Source organism: Poeciliopsis prolifica, unplaced genomic scaffold (genome assembly GCF_027474105.1).
Source record: "Poeciliopsis prolifica strain line A6 unplaced genomic scaffold, Auburn_PproV2 SCAFFOLD040, whole genome shotgun sequence".
Lineage (NCBI taxonomy): Eukaryota > Metazoa > Chordata > Actinopteri > Cyprinodontiformes > Poeciliidae > Poeciliopsis > Poeciliopsis prolifica.
The window spans coordinates 2,552,670-2,569,785 of NW_026562415.1; the positions used below are offsets into that span (position 1 = coordinate 2,552,670).

The window sequence follows — 17,116 nt, forward strand, 5'->3', positions numbered from 1 at the left end:
AAGGCAAAAAGGAAGGAAGGGAGGGAGGGAGTTGGACTACTTACGTTAACCTCAGTGATCGCTATGTCAACAATGCTACCCACAACTATCAAGGCATCAAATGTGTTCCATGCATCAACAAAATAATGCTGTGTAGGGGATGGAAAGAAAAAGGGGGAAAACAACAGAAGAACAAAGAAAAGGACAGAACGTAAAACACAAAAAAAAGAGATGGAAATGACAGAAATCAAAGGAGAGAGGAGAAAAAATAAGATAAAAACATTACATACAGGAGCATTGGAGTTCTGAGCAGGAGGAAAGAGGGAAATAATCAACAAAATTAAACGGCGAACAAAACAAAAGAAGGGGCAGTCTGAAAACGATGGACAGCAGAGGAGGAGCAGCAGCAGCTGGTCATGCTTGTCCATGAAAGATGTCATCAAGAACCACAGTCAGGAACAAAATCACAACAACAATGAAAAAGTGCCTTCTGTTGGAGTTAAGAAGCTGTGTGAGACTGCTTGTGATTGGTCAGTGAGTTAGTTCAGTTAGTGAGGGGTATGTGCGATCAAATAAAATAAATCTAGAACCCAACAACATTTCAGATACAGTGAAGCAAAGGACAGCGCAATGGATAAACTCTTTAAGGCTGAACCCTGCCTGCGAAGGCTCTTCTTTCTTGTTTGGAAAGCCGTAAGGCTGGGAGAAGGTGACGAAGGGGGTCCCCCCTTAGTGGCAGTGGCCATCTTGGATTTAAGTATGAAGGGAGAAGAGAAGGAAGAGGAGGAAGAGGAAGAAGGAAGAAAGAGAAACAGGCTGACAAAGAAGACAGAAACAGCAGCCTGACACAGAAGAAGTGAAGGAGAGGGGAAGGAGAGCGGAGAAAAGAAACACGAGACGAGGACAGGAAGAGAAAAGACAACAAGAGCGAAAAGGGGGGCATCGTACTTACGTTGATCTCACTGAGAATGACGTCTATTATGCTGCCAATTACGATGAGGAAATCAAACACATTCCAGGGATCACTAAAGTACCCCTACACAGGATGAGGTGAGTAAGAGGAGGGTGAAAAAGGTATGTTAGAAGGAAAACAACATCAGCTGCCACTTTGCAGCCCCCATTAAAGTGGTATGAAGCTGTACAGTGGACTGTAGAAACTTAAAAAACCCAATCAGCTCATCTTGATGAGCTGACACATAAAAGTGCAAGATGTTACCATAAAATTTTGGACCCGTTCAAAATGGTGTGTTCAACTGTTGTTGTTTGCAGTGCCTTGCAAAAAATAGAAACCCCTTAAACTTTGTCACAACTACAAAATTTCATGAATTTAAAAAAATATATATATTTTTTAGGATTTTATGCACCAACAAAATGATTGACTGATTTGAACATAAATGTTAAATATTTGCCAGATGTCTTTTCCATCCTGGCATATGAATATAATTTGCTCTAAATCATTTAATTGTTGCTTTGGCTCTAAAATTGTGACCTTTGACTTGCTGAAACATCAATCTCAATCTGATGTCTTTTGCAACGTCTTGACACACTTTCTCTGTTTATCTTCCGGTCTACCTTGACCGGGTTCCCAATGACTACTAAAAAATGCGTTTTTAGTTTTTTTCCCTAAAGCATTTTACTGTCGATCACTGCAGCTCCTCCGAATCGACCATGGACCTTGTTGATGCTTCTTTTACCATACTTGCAGTGTAGGTGGTCTTAGTAGATTTGCAGTGGTGTCAGTCTTTCCATTTTCATACAATGGATTGAACAGTGCTCTATAAGATTTTCTATAGCTTGGTGTTTGGGTTAATTTTGTCCCAAGATAACACAACCTCTCCAATTAAGTTTGTGCCTGGTGCATCCATTCATATAAAGTTCTAATAAAATACAAACCTGGCTGTAAAATATAGTATGTAAAGTACAAAATTAAAATACATATGTATATGCACTTTTGCAAGACACCATATGAACTGAGCTGCCATTGTAACACAACAAATTCACTGATGTTCTACATAGTAGCTCTATAAATAAAAACGATCTTAACTAATCTTTGGTACGATGGCTTTAGGCCTTTTTAGAAAATTATAGTAAACTTCATGCTAAAAATCAGGTATATTTAAACTTATTTACAGTGTTAATAAATGCTAAACCTAACATAGGCACACATGACTTGTAAAACTAAGGAAGGTCTCATCCAACACTACAAATCTTGACAAACTTGATTAAAACAAGAAGCATACAATAATTTAAAATAACTCCCAAATAAAAAAAAAATACATATATTAGAAAAGCCATTTAAAACATCAAGACATCCTTTTGGCTCATGTTGGCTGTGAAACCTGTTTAAAAAGAAACAAAAAATAAATTAGACAGCATGCAGTAGACATCCAGAGAGGATTTCATGCTGGAGTCAATTCCAAGATTACCTGCAAAGTAGACCTGAGCCTTTTTTCACATTAATAGTTCAATGATTGTCAAACCACACAGTGACATGCGTTTTGAGCAGAAATTCTTCCAAGAACTTTGCAAAGTTCAATTATGCAACAACAAATAAATATTTCTTATACATACAGTGAATAAATTTAATTTAAATACTCAATGTGATTTTCTATATTGAAAGATACCCTTATAATTAAAAACGTTATCGTACAGAATATATTTGAAACCTGAGCTCTTAATTCAGGAGGTAGAAGTATGCTACTGATTGTTTGTATGGATTTTTCCATTAACGCTGCTGTAATTGAGCGAAGCATTCCCATCTGTTACTGTTTGAGTTGCTAATACACAAGGGGATTATTAGCCTAGACCAATGAATGAATGCAGCTACAAAGCAACCACAGTGAAGTAACAAGGGAGCAGTGAGATTAAAATAAGCTGTGCACTTTCTGTTCTGTTATGGTAAAACCGATATGCCTTAAATTAAATTTGCTTGTGTTGTTAATATCACAAAATGAATATTCTCATATCTACAATGAAGTGCTGTTGAACGTACCCTGGGCTTGAAGGCGATTAACTTTAGGATCATCTCTACTGTGAACAGTCCTGTGAAGAGCATGTTGAGGATGTTCATTGCATCGTTGAAGTTTTTAGTCTGTCCATGGTGCTGCAAAAGAGAAAAGGGGAATGTAACTTTGACAGCATCACTAAATGCAGCACTCTTCACAATTTTTGTATGGCCCATCCGAAAGAAAGTATTTTATTGCTATGTCATAGCATAATCTAAATCAGAAACAGAAATCTAATCTTTAGTTTCAAAGAGTTTAGTTTATATAAATTCTGAATTATAGCCCAAGTTGTTTCAGAATCAGTCATTCTTAACTTGGGATTTTCTTTCCACCTGCATGAAAATCCCTTGATTTGTTAGTGTGTATTTGTACAACTGCAATAAAAGTTGGACATTTTGAAAAAGCTTTTTTTTTTCCTCTTTACTAGGCTTGTGAAAACTCTGGAGAGTGGTGAATATCTGTGTTCATGTGTGACTCACCTGCATGGCCAGACAGATGGTGTTGAGGAGGATGAGAGTGAACATCAGGTACTCGAAGTAGGTAGAGTTGACCACATACCACACCTTGTACTGGTAAGGGTTCTTGGGGATGTAGCGACGTAGAGGTCGGGCCTTCAGGGCGTATTCCACACACTGACGCTGAGACACACATCCACAAATGTGAGCTTTTACCTCTGATATTGGCCTGTAGGGTAGTTTTCTTTTTTCATACTTGTTTTTTACCCTGACTGACATACTGCAGAAGATCTAGAAGAATTTTTTGGTAGTCTAAAAAAAATTTATAGTCCCATGATGCATAATAAAACCAGCTTCTTTTTCGCTCTTCTGTCAAACTTGCTGCATCAGCTTTATTTGTAATGTTGTTCTGGAGTGACCTTGTCTTATTACTGAAACCTGACTTTCATATTTTCATGTTTGACATTATAGAATCCCATTATCAAGCATTATAGAATCTCATTGTCAAGAAGGACAGTCCCCTATTGTCACACTGAATGCCTAATCCCCTTTGTCCATGAAGCTGATCTACCGCACCATAAACGACATGAGTGACTTAAAAGCGCCCTCAGACCAAACCAAGCACTACCTGGTTCTTGTCCAGCTCACAGTTCTTATACTCCTGCTCTCCTTGCTCCTGAAATGTGACGATGACGAAACCGACGAAAATGTTCATCATGAAAAAGGCGATGATAATGATGTAGATGATGAAGAAGATAGAAATGACCACGCGGTAGTTGTAGATTGGACCGACATCTTCAGCGTGAGAGTCTATGGCTCGGTACAGCAACCTAACAGACCAGATGGAGAACGCAAAAAAATGTGTTAATTGTTAGAAATCGACACACAGAGAGACGAGTTGAACTTTGTAGTGACTTGAAAAAATATTTGTACATTTTGAACTTTTTTACATTTTGTTACCTTACTGCAACCTTCCTTTTCTGTCTGTTTAATGTATTTTATGTGGTGGACCAATGCAAACAAATTACATAAATGTAAAGTTGAAACAAACTGTCTAAAACCTTTTAAAATTGCATCCCTAAAATAGACACCACCATAACTGTAGCAAAACATATAAACTAAGAAGGGTGCAAAACAAATGGATGTCAAACTTCCCAGGTTTTGTGGAACAATTTCAAAGCAATACTTGGTGTTTCTTTGTCATAAAAAAGTGACAAAATATTTGTTTCTTATGTAAAAATGTGAAAAATTTCAAATAGTATGAAGTGTTCTGTAAGTCAATGTAAGTAGGAAAAACGCACCCAGGCCAGCCCTCAAACGTAGACACGGCAAACAAAGCCATCATTCCCTGCAGGACATCATCAAAGTTGAAGTCGCTGTTTTCCCATTTTCTATGGGCTTTTTCTGGTTTCCCCACATCTCCATCCTTATACATGATGTAGAAACCTCTGAAAACACAAGTGCACACACATTGATGTGATTTGTCCAGCAAATAGAGTCGAAGAGAAAAAAAAACACCATGCACGGTAGAAGGGAGTTTTCGTACCTGCACTCTGCCTGAGTCTGTTTGGAGCTGTCACTACAGTAGGAGAACTTGCCCTGTTTGAAAGATGTAAAGGTTTTGTTTAATGTTTTTTTTCTTACAGCTAAAGACGGATGATCTGCTCACTTTTCTTTACCTTGAATAGCTGCACTCCAATACAAGCAAACATAAACTGGAGCAATGTAGTGACGATGACGATGTTGCCAATGGTTCTGATGGCCACAAAAACACACTGCACGACATGCTAAAAAACCACAGCAAAGACTACAGTTAGTGTATATATGTCAGCCTCTTTGAACCAGGAAAGTATTTTTTTTGCGTGTGTGTGAACCTTTAGTCCTTTGGCTCTGTTGATGGCTCTCAGCGGTCTCAGCACTCGCAGGACTCTCAGGATCTTTACAACATTAATTGCACTGGACCTGAAAAAAAAAAAAAAGGTAAATTAACACCCACTCATAACAACCCAAGCACATCTCCGCAGGAAAATACCTGCATTTTGGAGGAACTCGCATCACAGCTTATCTGCGTTTTTATTTTAACCCAAACAAAAAACTCAAATGAGAAAAAGGATAATTCTATTAATGATTTCCCCCCACTCCCCATTATGACCCAATTATTAATAAAGCTACAGCAATTCTAACATTTTTAATATTCTCTCTGACAAGAATGATTCACAAGAAACTTTAGCAGCAATTTTTATGTAATACACACACAAAAACATAGACAAGAACACAAGTACAACATGAAGAGACCAACATAAAGACAAGACGTTTTACAAGCAAACAGAGAAATTCTGTGCTGTAAAAGAGTGTCAGGTCAAGCCGACGGTCAAACAGTGTGAACCTTTAAAGGTGGTGCTCAAAAAAGAATGACTTGTACGTACTACAAAAGGACCAAATTTATATGTTGACATTCTGAGTTTTTCCACTAACTGATTAGTAAAAGCAAGAAGACTGGTTATCTTAACTGAACCAGATTTCTGTGCTTAATTAGTTATTCATAAAGCCAACAAACATGTTTTCATAAAAATAGAGCTTATTTACTGTAAATTAGAGATGGGTCTGATCCAACATCAATATTGAACCCAGCACCAACATTTTTTTTTTTTTTTGTATTGGACATGAACTAAGAGCACAGAACCATTCATGAATCCAGGATCTGTGGTTATTTGCTACTGGAGATCATGTTTCAGGCTAGTTTTACTTCAGAAGTGTAAAAAGTGCTAATCAAACCTAATCACATGCACTCGCAATTTACTGAGACGGTTAACTCTCCTAAATGTATTTCTTAATGAACTTGTGGCGTATATTCTCCATTTGTAAGTTTGCTCTATGCTTCCTTTGGAAGGTGAACGTGTAAAATGAGCAAAAATACATTTTGCCCAATTGTATTGGCATTGGTTGTTGGTACACTACAGCTATTAGGAAATCTCGGTCATTTTCCAAATTACAACTAAAATGTTCTTAATTAGGGAATCAGATTTTTTTTCCTGTAAACACCAATTATTATAATTCATTTTCAGATCATTTTATGAACATCTTGCACCTAAAAAAGCATTGGAGTGATTTTGTTAGACAATTATCTACTCTGGGTGAAGTCCTTAGATAAGAACCCATCTTTCCATTAGAATCGTTAGAAGAATTCAAAATGTCAACATAAATTTTCAACAGGGTGACTTTGGGGGAGGCTAAAGGAGTGATTTGAAGAGAAACATTATTTTCGAAAAGAGAAAATAGGATAAGAACACCTGTTGTGCAACTGTTTACAGAGGAAGGAAAAAGTCTGAAAGCAGTTAAAGGCAGTTTCCGTGGAGTGGGATGTTATCAGCCACATATCACAGTCAAACTAGCTGTGAGGATATACTCAAGTTATAGCACATTCTTTGAAAAAAAGTCAAAAGTATTTATATTGTAATAGTTTAAGATATTGACTGAGTTGAGCGGGCTGACAGGAATGAAGAACACTATTTACCAACCACCTGAAGATAAGAAGTACTCTATCCATCTAAAAGAAAAGCAAAAATACAAATAGGACCATAAGATATGAAGATAAATATTGGCCAGGATGCATACGGAGTGCTTCAAAACGATTTACATTCTTAAGCTTTGTTTTTTTAAGTTCTGTCACGTTCCAACCACCGACTTATGTGTATTTTAAAGTGAAATGGATTTCCAGAAAAATAAAAGTAGGAAGTGGAAAGAAACTGATGCATAGTGTTAAAGAAAAACATCTGAAAAGTGGAGCATTCTTTATTCTAATTACTAATTATACATCTTCTAAATGGAACTGGTGGCCCTACTGTTTCATGTTTAAAGATATCACAAATACACATAAAAAATGCATTGCACAAATGTCAGAATTTTATTCACTACCATTTACTAGAAGATTCACATGTTTTGGGCATATCTACACAATTTAAAAAAAAAATTTTATGTCTTACAAATTATGCAGACCTAACAAAGCCCCAGCCAAATGTTTCAACTCGATAGACCGTGAAAATTTGTCATTTGAGATTAAGACACACAGACTACAAAACAGCTGGGTTCTCAAAAAGAGTTTTTTGTTTTATGGAATAAAATCCCAAAGAAATGCATTAGAGTTTGTGTTTGTAACATGACAAAGTCTAAAAAATGTTCAAGGAGTGTTATTACTTTTGCAAGATACTGTTCAGTGTGTTAATCACCAATCCAAGCTGGCCCTGCTGCTCTTTTTATTAAACATGACAAAATAACCACGTGTCGACTTGCATTCACCTAGACTTCTGATAAAAGTGCCTCGTAGGAAAAAAAAAGAAGAAAGTGCTATGTTGTAAGAGCCACAGGCACAATAAAATGCAGCACCATCACAATTAATTCAACTGTGATACATTCATGAAAAATCCCACACACTCATTCAGTACCTTTAACAGGCAGAAAACCCAGAGTTTAACATTCACGTGTAATTTCTATGGCCCAGGAGAGTATGCCTTTATTCAGAAACAGGAGGAATGAATTTGACCTATTATATTAATAAAATAGGGGACTGCTTAATTTATCCAAGACCCAGGATAATTTAATCACTGAAAAAACTCTTATGGTCAAAAAACTAATTATGCAGCCTCCTGCAAATACATATTATGACATAAATTTAGCACCAAGTCATGTTTTTTTGTAACTTTTTTAAATAAGACATCCAAGCACAAATGGATGTGCTTGAAATTTTTTGCGTTACTTTTTTTCCCATCAGGCTTTCATTGCAACATACTAAACTCTCCAAGACCATAGAAATATCAAATCAAAAGAGTGACAACTTTACACTGTTGAGGTGAAGGTCTATTAAAGGGGTTATCAATACACACTAATGTGGACTTACGTCGAGAAGTCTAGTCTATTAAGCATTAGAAACAGAGAGTGTAGCATAGCATATTAAACATCACAGCAGTTAAAGGAGTTATTAGACTAGAAACAGAAAGTAAGGAGCAGAAAACATCCTTTTAATAAACATCACAAAGGGATAGACGGTCTGACGTAATATTGTGTGACAAAGTTAAGGTGAATGTGAAGTGTGGCAGAGTTCCAGGCTCAAATTGTTGTCAAGCTGCTACATACAGGTGAATTAGCTCTACAACTCATGCAGTCATCGCCAATCTTTTGTGAGATGTTAGAAAATTAAACACAATTAAGCCTTGATATACATGTGCATTGCTTCCTAAATGATGATGAAGTTATGATACGTAAACATTACTCTTTAAGACTGTTAAACATGCCAAGCAAAAGTTGTTGATGCACTTACTGTATTCCAGAAGAGATGAGAGAAACGCTGACCACTACTAAGTCCAGGATGTTGAAATAATTTCTACAGAATGAACCTTTATGGAGGAAGGCTCCATAGGCTGTCATCTGCAATTAAACAGACAATGTTTTCTGACATGTTCCTTTATGTGAAAAAGATCAATTTGGAACTAATTACTTTCACAGAATCTCAAAAGCAAGACATCATGCTCCGCTGCAGAGAGCAGATGAGAATCAATGTTGGCAACATTGATCAGAGTTGGGTTATAAAGTCTTCCTTAAGGTTTTAGTATTTTAACATAAATAGAAAAAACAAGAAGCGGGGGGGGAGCCTTCCTTGGCATAAGATAACAATAGTTGGTGGTGCTTTTGTATTTATGCAAAGTATTTCTGTATGAAATATTTAAACTTGTTTCATCTGGAAAGAGTGACAAAAAAAAAAGTGTCAAAAGTATTTGGCAAGTTCCAAAATGTATGTTATCACCAGTAAACGCTACCTTAAGAATGATCTCAATGGTGAAAAGTCCAGTGAAGACGTGATCTGCATAGCCCAAGATCTGAAAGCACAACAGAAAGTTGTTTTTTTTTGTGCGTGTCTCATCTTCATAACCAATACATCTCCTGGAGTAAACAGAAATATTTTATAGTCGTTTAATCTTTTTCTGTAATGAAAGTGTAACTTTTTTTTTCTCCAACAGTGAGGTTTTTTCTTACCTAAATGTTATCTTTCTGATGTTCTACTAGAGCTGCATAAAATGTTGAATCACAATCATCATTGGAATATCATTATTTGCTATACTGCCCCTGCAATGGATTGCGTTCGATTTTGAGAGGATATTATATGTTAAGAACATATTTGCATATTTTAAGGCATTCACACTTTGCTCACAAATAATATATTTGGACAGTTAAATGGACGCTGATACCTGTACCGGATATACGTTTTGGTTTTTGTAAATTTGGATGAATAACAATTGTATAGTTGGTATTTCCTGATTATGAAGATCAACATGTTTCCCTTATTGAAATGGTATGTTTGCTTGTCTTTTCTAATTTTGAAGAAAAGTAGGCCTCTTCTTTTTTCCTTTCACTGATTAATTGTTGATTAAAATGGGTAACAATAATCCAAAAGAGCACTGTTGATGGCTCCACATAAACTAATATTATAATGCATTTGTCAAGATTTATTTCAAAAAAGAGACAGAAAATTATTCAAGCAGATTAAAATGCATGCAACTCTCTAAATCTCTAAATACTGCTAAGTGCTTGCCCTGTTTAGCTGTAATATGTGCCAATGCCAGGGAACTACTATAAAGTGGATCCTTGTTGGCCCCAGGGGATGCATGTTTCTGACAGAGAGAGGAAACAATGTACATGAGCAGATAAAACACTCATGGCGCTCAGCCTTTCCATTATACCACAGCACAATTACCACCATAAACACTAAATAAATAATAAGCTGTATAAACAACACACAGCAAGGCTTTATTAATAAATGCAGCTGCCTCATAAGGGCAAACTGTAATAACTTTGTAGTTTTAGAGCTTGCGCTTGAGGCTGAATGTCTCTGTTCCTTTCTTATAACACAACAGTTGAGGCCAAAAGGCATTGTTTTAATACACCTCAGCACAAAGCTGTGGCTAACTGAAGGTTAACTAAAGCAAAGTAAGCTATTTGTATATGTACAAAACAAAGATTACAGTTATAATTCTTGCTTGGGTGAAAGGAAAACAAAAAAAAAAGCTAGCGTTAAAGTGGAAGAAAAGAATTTTTTTGTACTGTACTAAAAGCAATCTATTTAAGTGTAACAGGCCAGACATAAACAGTTTAGTTTGTCTATATTTTTCTGTCAGCTATTATCCTTTTAGTTAATATATGTGTGGGTCGCTAATGACGCTACAAAGACATCAGTCAGTGCCTTGCTTGATGAGCATCTTTCCTCCTCATGTGAGTGGAGGGCCTAAGGTTCAAATCACAACAACGGCAGATTAAGCTAAAGAACATGGCAAAGAAAAAGAGTCTAAGAAATTATTTGGTTCATGAATTGTAAATTTAACTTCTCCTGAATTGAACTTATGACAAGTTCAACTGGAATCTGTCAGGGAGTTTACTTTATATCATCTTTAGGCCTCCAAGGCCTCCATCTTTTTCCAAGATGGAATAATCTGACTACACTTTATTACATATGTAAAAATATATACATACAGCAATAAAATAATTATTAGATCAATAAGAATTCCCATTTTTGTTTTTCCTTTCATCCTTCACTTGTCTAAGATCAGGTGTCAGTGGTAACCTGTCTAGAAATTTAACGTTCTCCTTAGTGACGATCTCCAGCTCGTTCTGAGGGATCCAAAGGGATTTATATCCTCGGAGGGATCTGTAAAGTCCCTTCGAGTTCTGGTTCTGGTCTCATTCATGCAAGTCAGGATGTAGGGCAGAGCAGAGGATGAGACATGCTGATCTCCAGAGGCATAATCGGCATGGCTGATTGCTTATAAAATCTCAGCAGGAAGTTGTAGTCCTTTACATTTCAAGAGTCAAATGGCCCGAATGAGGATCACAACCTCATTCAGTTATCCTATGTCATAATTAAGACGTATGATGTAATTTAAAAAAACGTGAGGGAGAAGTGCATTAAGATGGAGACAAATTTAAGCATATTCAACACATATTCATCTGAATATTTAACCAACATAAGAAACAGACAATAACTGAAAATTCATTGGCACAGAATAGAAAATAAGATGATAAAGTAGTAAAGAGGAAGTCGAGTTTATAACTCAATCTGCCACCTGATTTCTGAAAGAGTCGTTCTTGACCGGATCCTCTGCCGCCAGACTGATGCTGCTGAGCAGGATGAAGAATAGGATGAGATTGGTGAAGATGTTGTGGTTGACGATCTTGTGGCACAGAACCCTGAATCTGTTGGGGAAGACGGAGGGAAAACGAACTGAAGCAGACAAACGACAACAGGAAAAGAAAGATGAGAAGAAAACAAATGAAAGGCAGAACTACAGCATCAAATTACTTGTTGGTGTGGCTGAAGATGAAGAAGGCGCGGGCCTCAGGCATGGGAATGGCCTTCTCTTTCAGCTGAATGTCAGAGAGCGGCCGCGGCCTCGGACCCACTGGCATCTCCGGCTCATCCTCATCCTCATCTCCTAATGAGAGGGTTGGGCAAAAGGAGGAAAAGAAAACAGAAAAATAGATTAACAGAAACTAAGGTGAAAGAGCTGAGAGAGATGGCAGTTTTATTTTTGTTGGCAATGAAGGCTTTTTTTTTTTTTTACCAAAATGTCAGAAAAAGCACAATTGTTTGACAGCTTGGTTTGCGCCATTGTTCTAGAAATAGAACGAGTTGTGGAGCTACTAGATGTCAGGCGTATTTTTCTTACTGTACACTTTACCTATGTAATCATTCACAGGATATGGGTTCTTCTCTTCATTTTCATCTCCACAGCAGTCATCCATGTTGATCTATAAAGTACAGATTATTCATTTATTCATCAGCTAATTTTGCTAACTAAAATTTGTAGCTTAACTCTTTTATGTCACTAATTACCTTGGTTGCAGTGTTGGTTTCTCCATCAGAAGTGATGGACTTCAACTCGATCTTCTCACTCTTCTTTTCCTCTATCGGTGGCTTCTCGTTATCATGACGCTTTTCTGGACTGGCAAGCCTGATAAAGAAAGAATATTTTACTGTTATTTACTCCAAGTTAAATCATAGATTTGCATTTTTACTGTGTAAAAACGAAGAGATGACAGGACAGTGGTGCACATTTAAGGTCACAACAGGAACTTGTGCAGAAATGACAGAAGGGAGAGAAAATGTTTTCCGGTATACTGAGTGACACCAAGTTAGAATATAAAAAAAAAAAAAAAAGAAAACAAATCTTTTTATTAAATTTTAAAAGCAAAACTTGTATATTTCTTTAACTATAAGTGACATTTTAAAAATATTTCTTTTCTTATGGATCACAATAAAAATCTAAAATTTCAGTCTTCAGACATTTTAGTACCAATAAAAAAGGGATTTTCAATATCCTAATAGAAATGAACTCCACTCACTGTACAGTATTTATGTGATCAGTACTGGGTCTGGGTTGTTTTGCAAAAATTACTGCATGTGCTATAAAATAACTTGGATTTCTTTAGTACCACCGAAGACCTGATCATTGCCATTCACGTTGCAATGATGCAGTAATTTCTGCAAACTACCCCCAAACAAGTACAGAGTGGTTGAACTGTATGGCACATTGAGAATAACTAATTCTGTGTTTTCCTCTATCTCTTTTAGCTATTTGCATGCTTGTATATACACATGCACACACATAGTGCATATGCACACAAAGCTAAGGTTAAAGGAAATTACACACTCGGGAACGCCCTCTTTTTGGCCTGTCAAGCACAGTGCTAAATTCTGTATCAGGAGTGGCTAAACATAAGGGATAAAACTGTTGCAGATTCTTGTTTTGATACATCTGTGTGTGCTAACTCTTGTAGCACCGACTTCCAGTATCCAGCAGTTTATGTTGCCACATTTCTTAGGCTTTCTCTCTCTATAGCCTCTTTTGGGGTTTGAAAATCATCAAACGTGTCTCATTTCTTGCTCTTTCTGCTTTCATTTGCTGCATCTCTTGGTTTCTCGGTTTTCTCCATCTTACCTGGCCAGTTTTTTCCTCTCCTTTGCCTCCTCCTCTTCTTTCTGAGCCGATGTCAGACTCTCAGCATCTGCTAGATTATCGACAGCGATGGCCAAGAAGACATTCAGTAGGATGTCTGTTCAGAGGGGTAATGTAAGAAATAAATACCTAAGAGATGAGACGGTGCAGCAGGCGAGACTGGTCACAAATCATTCCAGTACAAATCTTGTAAAAATGCCATGATTTGCACAAATGTATTCTGGGCAAAAAGCAGCTTCTCCATTCATTTAAATTCCACTGTGTGTATACACGATGGCACGACTCTGATAGTCTGCAGCCAGAAAAGGATACAGTTTCCGCAGATGAAGAGGATGATAAAGTAGATGCAGACCAGCATGCCAGGAAAAGACGGGCCTCCATACGCCATGATGCCGTCATACATAACAGAGTTCCAGTCTTCTCCTGTTAAAATCTGTGGAACAAATAATAGAGTGGTTTTACATGAAGAATGCATAAACCGGCCAAACAAAGGTGAGACAAAATGGACACTGATATGACCATGAACAAAAAAATAGTATTGTCACCTGGAACACAGTGAGCAGAGACTGGGGAAAGTTGTCAAAGGTGCTCCGTCTGGTGTCGTCAAAGTTAAATTTCCCCCCGAAGAGCTGCATGCCCAGCAGGGAGAAGATGATAATGAAGAGGAAGAGCAGGAGCAGCAGGGAGGCAATGGAACGAACGGAGTTGAGTAGGGAGGCCACGAGGTTGGAGAGAGAGTTCCAGTATCTATCAGAAAAGAAGATGATTGTCGGTGTTTGCCTGGAAAATGTTGGGCTGAACTTCTATAGTCAATGTCGTAAAAGTCGTAATGACCTTGTGATTTTAAATATTCTCAACAGGCGTACGCAACGCAACACTGAGATGCCAAGAGGAGACATGATCTTTGTTTCTACGAGAATGGTCTCTAGTATTCCCCCACACACGACGAAGCTGTCGAACCTGTTGAAGAGTGACACGAAGTACGCCTGTGGGGTGCAAAGAAAGGGAAGATGGTTAGAATTGGCTCATAAACAAAAACATTTTAACTTTTTGTCACATTAAAACAAACATCAATGTAATTTATTTATTTTTAAGTAGACTCAGAGATCTGCAACTTGCAGCTCTTCAGGGTAAAGTTGTTGGTTATTGTGTAAAATTGACTGAACTGAGCAGTGGCTTTAAATATCTAGGCATGTCATAACAAATTTTGCTTGGCAATTAATTGCCCCAGAAATTATTGTGATAAATGATGGGATTTTGAGACCACTGTTTACTAATAGTATAAATGGCTTAACAGTGCAGATGCACTCTAAGATCAATAAACTAATTTCTAAAGAACATTTAGCACTGACATTTTAAATATCCAAAATAAACACACAAACCAAAAACAAAATGAATTATGAAGTCTCTGTAAACAAACTTGCCCTTCTCAACATATTAATCATTAGGCTCGGACATTAAAAACAGGATACATTGCCGGAACTTTTGTTGAAAATTTGATAAAAAAATAAACAGACTTACTCCTGCATACTGGGTGTCAAATATTTGCAGCATTTTTTTGAAATGCTGGCTTCTCAATGAGATCAATGCGATTAAGCTAGCTATTTTGAACTGGCCTTTTCGTATTATGTTTGTCGATTAAACACTCTCGTAATTGTGGACTGTTAGTAAGACAAAACCAGCTGTTGACTGAATTTTTTTTTTTTTTCCAAACTGGAAAACCTGCATTGCATGTTTTAGGTTTAGATACATGTTTGTTGGATTGTCATGTTTAGTTGGTGCTGTTCTACAACATATCTGCTCCAAAGGTAAAGTGATTTACCACGAATTGCTCCCAGAGTGCAACCGTCATGTTTGGCTTCTAAATCAGCATTTCCTTTGCTTTCTCCCCCTCTCGGGGGCTCTGTGGTGTGAAACCATGAGCCTGGCCAATAACTGATGCGAGAGTTCACTCCTCCTTATGGGCCTGACACACGGGAGGTGATGTCACTCCCTCTGCGTTTCATAAGGAATTTGCGTGGTGAGTGACAATCACTCAACTGGTGAAATACATGCACGAGAAATTTTGAGGTTGTACCATTAGATGCGCAGCTGCAGTCTCGCGAGAAGACAAAACGAAAGTTGAAAACTGTTCAACTTTTGTTTCTATTGTGCCTTAGTGGCAGAAAACTGAAGCTTTTCATTGACCTTCTGTCACTTCACGTACAAAGAGCCCTTCACTCTAAGGAAACTAGAAAGGAAGGAAGGAAGCAGCTAAAACGTCTCATTATCCAGTCTCTTTGCTAGAGAGATGCATGATAAAAACAAACAAGCACGCAACTTAAAATGATCAAGCTCATTATAACAATTGATTTATTGCTTACCACAACAGGCCTATGCACACTCACTACAGTGTCGTGATCCAATGTATACTATGCATTCCCATGACCATATCTACCTTGATTTCCTAACAGAAGGGAGCAAGCAACAGATTTCTGTATAGCCTAGTTTTTTTGCCATCTGGTTGCTGAATTCAAATGCTTGACAGACATTTCAAATTTAATTTGTTTTCAAAGGCATTTATCACTTTCCTTTCACTTCACACCTAATAGCACAACAAATGGCATGGTGCACAATTATGCACCCCTTTGTGATGCTCTAATTCCACAAAATACTGATAAAATACATTGAAGTTAGTGGTTATAAAGCATTGGCACCACTTACCTGTAGACCTAGACTGTACATCTTTAGGAGCATCTCACCAGTGAAGAGTGCTAGTAATACTTTATTTGCTATATCTGCAGACAGGAACAAAATTAGAAGATGAAAAGAAGCTAGAAAAATGAAAAGAATAATTTTGCACTCAATATTTTCATCCCTATGATTTGTGTTTTTACATGTGATGTATACATTGTGCGCGATGTACCTTGCACGTCTGTTAGCCACTGAGGCTGCTTGTGATGTTCAGAGGCGATGGTCAGGGTGTTGAGAAAAACCAGGAAGATGACCAGCCAATAGAAAACCTGGGACTTGACTGCTGCTCGACACTTTCGCCTACACAACCTGTTCCACCTCCGAGAGTAGCGACTGAGAAAGGCAGATTGAGAGGTGAGGAAAGATTGGAGAGGGTAGAGACGGAGGAAACATGTTGGATGATGGTATAGGTCAGAGGACGGGTGAAGAAAAATATATGAGAAGAATATGGAAAAACATGGAATCAGATGGAGGGAAATATGGTGCCAATGAGGAAATAAGGAACAACCCGCATGAAAATAGAGAGAAAGGCAGTCAGTGGTGGAGAAGAAGAGGAAGAAGAAGAAAAAGTTAATTGGTCAGATCACAGAATCGAGTTGACATCAACTCCATATCCTGTGGCTATCTGTCTTAAAGCAGAGATGTGGAACAGTGTTAGTCATCAAAGGTGTTTCATACTAGCATCAAACTTGAAGAGCTTTGTAGCAGAGATGGAGAGACCATTTAAAGAAAAGAGGGAAAAGACACTTGCAGACTGACATTAAAATTAAATGTATGTTATCTGCAAATGAGAACTGTATTTTTGACTAAAGAAAAGAGCCTAAATGATGTAGTTAATTGTTCCTGGGTTGTCGTGTGGACTAATTCCTCTTCACTTTCTTTTGCTGTCCACTGTGGAAAATTTCTGTCATTGTTTCTGATAATTGCCAGCTTCACGCCTCGC

General features: G+C 37.4%; 1 protein-coding gene across 1 annotated transcript in view; it reads right to left on the bottom strand.

Annotated features, from left to right (window-relative positions):
* cacna1c (calcium channel, voltage-dependent, L type, alpha 1C subunit) overlaps window positions 1-17,116 on the bottom strand; it is a 176,698-nt gene that overhangs the window by 22,391 nt on the left and 137,191 nt on the right. The window contains exons 14-34 of the mRNA XM_055054866.1: window positions 16,346-16,506; window positions 16,144-16,217; window positions 14,275-14,426; window positions 13,986-14,187; window positions 13,753-13,873; window positions 13,423-13,537; window positions 12,318-12,435; window positions 12,163-12,232; window positions 11,784-11,916; window positions 11,548-11,677; window positions 9,250-9,309; window positions 8,754-8,860; window positions 8,334-8,348; window positions 5,314-5,401; window positions 5,119-5,226; window positions 4,986-5,038; window positions 4,741-4,887; window positions 4,068-4,269; window positions 3,464-3,622; window positions 2,972-3,082; window positions 932-1,015 (exon numbers count right to left, since the gene is read on the bottom strand). Of these exons, the coding sequence (XP_054910841.1) occupies window positions 932-1,015; window positions 2,972-3,082; window positions 3,464-3,622; window positions 4,068-4,269; window positions 4,741-4,887; window positions 4,986-5,038; window positions 5,119-5,226; window positions 5,314-5,401; window positions 8,334-8,348; window positions 8,754-8,860; window positions 9,250-9,309; window positions 11,548-11,677; window positions 11,784-11,916; window positions 12,163-12,232; window positions 12,318-12,435; window positions 13,423-13,537; window positions 13,753-13,873; window positions 13,986-14,187; window positions 14,275-14,426; window positions 16,144-16,217; window positions 16,346-16,506 (2,410 nt within the window). The remainder of the gene's footprint in view (window positions 1-931; window positions 1,016-2,971; window positions 3,083-3,463; window positions 3,623-4,067; window positions 4,270-4,740; window positions 4,888-4,985; window positions 5,039-5,118; window positions 5,227-5,313; window positions 5,402-8,333; window positions 8,349-8,753; window positions 8,861-9,249; window positions 9,310-11,547; window positions 11,678-11,783; window positions 11,917-12,162; window positions 12,233-12,317; window positions 12,436-13,422; window positions 13,538-13,752; window positions 13,874-13,985; window positions 14,188-14,274; window positions 14,427-16,143; window positions 16,218-16,345; window positions 16,507-17,116) is intronic.